General features: G+C 47.7%; 1 protein-coding gene across 1 annotated transcript; it reads left to right on the top strand.

Moving 5' to 3' along the window:
* Positions 1-429: 429 nt before the first annotated feature.
* LOC144228221 (olfactory receptor 10J3-like) lies at positions 430-1,365 on the top strand. The gene has a single exon (XM_077760026.1). The coding sequence runs from the start codon at positions 430-432 to the stop codon at positions 1,363-1,365; it is 936 nt and encodes a 311-aa protein (XP_077616152.1).
* The last annotated feature ends 1,932 nt before the right edge of the window (positions 1,366-3,297 follow it).

The raw sequence follows: 3,297 nt of genomic DNA on the forward strand, positions 1-3,297 counted from the left end.
TGCCTTCCGGCAGGCGTTGCAAGGGTATCAGCTTCAGATGTGTTCTGTCTTTTACCTCAGTTACTATCCTCACTAGATCCATCCCGGCAAATTCAAGAGTGTTTGAGGACAAACCTCTTCCCTGACCCGGACTCGCCTCTTCTATGTCTGGGTAATTATTTCTATGGATCTCTATGGATCCCTGTACTTGGTTGCCACCTTTCCTCTGGGATCTGTCTCTGCTGTCAGTCTTGGGGTCCTGGAGTAGAGCCCAAGAAGAGGGTGGGTAGACGTAATGACAGCAGCCAACACTGATGACCAATGAGGTCTGGAGCATTTGCTCAGACAATGTACACGCTCTTTACTGAAGGCTTTGGGTTACCCTTATGTCTTGTACAATGGGCTTATCACACCTGTCCTTTGCCCAGACCCAGACCTCCCTCAGAGCCAATGTCAAACTCTACCACTGTGACTGAATTCCTCTTTGAAGGGTTCTCCAGCTTTGGGTGGCTGCACAGGGTGGTCTTCTTTGCCATCTTTCTGAGTTTGCACCTGCTGACTCTGTCCAGCAATGTCATCATCATGACTGTTATTCATCTGGACCGTCACCTCCACACCCCCATGTACTTTTTCCTGAGCATGCTGTCCCTCTCTGAGACCTGCTACACTGTGGCCATCATCCCCCGGATGCTTTGGGGCCTCCTGAGTCCCCACCAGCCCATCACTGCCCAAGCCTGTGCCACTCAGCTCTTCTTCTATCTCACCTTTGGCATCAACAACTGCTTCCTGCTCACAGCCATGGGGTATGACCGCTACGTAGCCATCTGCAACCCCTTGAGATATTCAGTCATCATGAGTAAAGAAGCCTGTGTCCAGTTAGCAAGCGGATCCCTGGGAATTGGCCTGGGCATGGCCATTGTCCAGGTAACGTCTGTGTTTGGCCTGCCATTCTGTGATGCCTTTGTCATCTCTCACTTCTTCTGTGATGTGAGGCCCCTGCTGAAGCTGGCCTGTGCAGATACCACTGTCAATGAGATCATCAACTTTGTTGTCAGTGTCTGTGTCCTGGTTCTACCCATGGGCCTGGTCTTCATCTCCTACATCCTCATCATCGCCACCATCCTCAAGATCCCCTCCGCCCAGGGCCGGAAGAAGGCCTTTGCCACGTGCGCCTCCCACATCACGGTGGTCATCGTTCACTACGGCTGTGCCTCCATCATTTACCTCAAGCCCAAATCCCAGAGTTCCCTGGGGCAGGACAGACTCATTTCTGTGACCTACACCATTCTCACTCCCCTGCTGAACCCTGTCGTGTACAGCCTGAGGAACAAGGAGGTCAAAGATGCCCTGTGCAGAGCCGTGGGGCAGAAGCCCCTTTCCTCTTAACCAGGACAGATTGGTGAAAGGCTTTTATTTGATTTTGTAAATATGTATTAATTTTAATGCTGTTTCAAAAATGCCGTTAAATATGGGATCAAGAAGGGCGCTGGGGTGGCTTAATCGGTTAAGAGCCTGACTTGGCTCAGGTCATGATCTCACGACTCCTAAGTTCGAGCCCTGCATTGGGCTGTATGCTGAAACCTCAAAGCCTGGAGTCTGCTTCGGATTCTATGTCTGCCTCTCTCTCTGCCCCTCCCCCACTAGCACTCTGTCTCTCTCTTCTTCAACAATAAATAAACATTAAAACATTTTTTAAAAATTTCCGCTAAGCTCCTAAACTTGCAGAGGTTAATCTTGAGAAGTTTCTTCTTAGATCCTCCCAACTTAAAACCAGACTTAAAGCCAGCATTCCTGTCTGAGCATCACAGAAGGTGAGCACGTGCACTCTGGTGCAAGGCAGGTCCTTTCTCCCTCATCCTTCTGTGCACGCTGGCATTCCATGCTGGGGAATGAGATACCCTGACTTACAGACACCACTCCTGCAATGCTCAGAATCCAGCTGGCCCCACAGGGTGACCCTACATGGGCAAAATATCACTTGTGAGAGTGTCACAGAGTCTGCTGGTTATGAAGGATGGGACAAGGCAATGGAAATGAGTAAGTTCTCCAAGTCAAGTTAACATGTCTGACTTTGCAAAAAACACTAGTACATAGAGTCAGCCTGAAGATCAAAGATACCTTTGCCTTCAGGTCTGAATTTGTAGAAATGATAGCACCAGCACCTTGTTATGAGGATAGTCAAAATCATTTTCAGAATGTTTGGCTTAGTCATTCTGCTTAATCCAGATAAAAAAAACTGTTAGGTAGAGGTCTGATGGCTGGGGTCTCGCTCTCTTCTACCACAGTTGTACTCACGGACGCCACGCTAGCCTACCTGGATTACTTAACTTTGGGACTCACACCTCCGTTCCCTCAGCTGCTGGGAGGGTCTGAGGCAATAGTGGTCAGTTGAGTGGCTCTTCAGAAATTGCTCTTGGTGAAGACCTACTCTCTCTTCACCAAGAAGAGTTTCACACCTTCTGCCAGGGCACACTGGCTGCAAAGACAGGTCTACTTCCGGGTGTAAAGAATGGCCCCTCTTCCTCCATCTAAGATGATTAAAAAAGGCTCTTCCCAGCTCCAAGACTCTTATGAGGGAGCTGGTTTGACGTTTTCTGTGACTATATCACATTTCATCCTCTCCCTCTGCCAGGGTCTGCTCCCGTCACTCTCACACGGATGTTGATGCCCAGGGCACTCTCTGAGAAACGTGTTACATTTCAATCAGTTTCAGCATCTGTTTTCTTTTCTTTTTCTATTTTTTTAAATAATGTTTATTTACATTTGAGATAGCATGAACAGGAGAGGGACAGAGAGAGAGAGAGAGAGAGAGAATCCAAAGCAGGCTTCAGGCTTCGAGCTGTCAGCACAGAGCCCGATGCAGGGCTCGAACTCACGAGCTGTGAGATCATGACCTGAGCCGAAGTCAGACGCTCAACTGACTGAGCCACCCAGGTGTGTCCCTGAGAATCTGTTTTCTGAGGATCCTAATCTGCAACAGTTCAGCATCCCATTTCTAGAACAGTCCTTGGGAAGCAGAGAACCCAGATTTTTAGGCTTGATACATTCTAGTGAAGGCAGAAGGCTAGTGGCTTATATATTTTAATTAAACAATCATTTCCCCCCATTAATTGAACTATCTTTACTTGTGGCTCAATTTGATTGGTTGTAGTGCAGTATTATCCTCTTGGAAACTGGCAAAAAAAAAAGTTAAAATGAACTTTTCTCAGAATCCACAAGAAGTTATTCCTTTATCTTCAGAATTTTTTCTGTGAGCAATTTTCAGTTGCCTGGCAGCCTTGAATCTCCTTTCAATTACCTTGCAGTGAGATTGCTGAC

This window comes from Crocuta crocuta, unplaced genomic scaffold, assembly GCF_008692635.1.
Source record: "Crocuta crocuta isolate KB4526 unplaced genomic scaffold, BGI_CrCroc_1.0 scaffold133, whole genome shotgun sequence".
NCBI classification, from domain to species: Eukaryota; Metazoa; Chordata; class Mammalia; order Carnivora; family Hyaenidae; genus Crocuta; species Crocuta crocuta.

Bases quoted from the DNA above. Each gene is read 5' to 3' on its own strand.
- LOC144228221 (XM_077760026.1), top strand. From the start codon at position 430: ATGTCAAACTCTACCACTGTGACTGAATTCCTCTTTGAAGGGTTCTCC.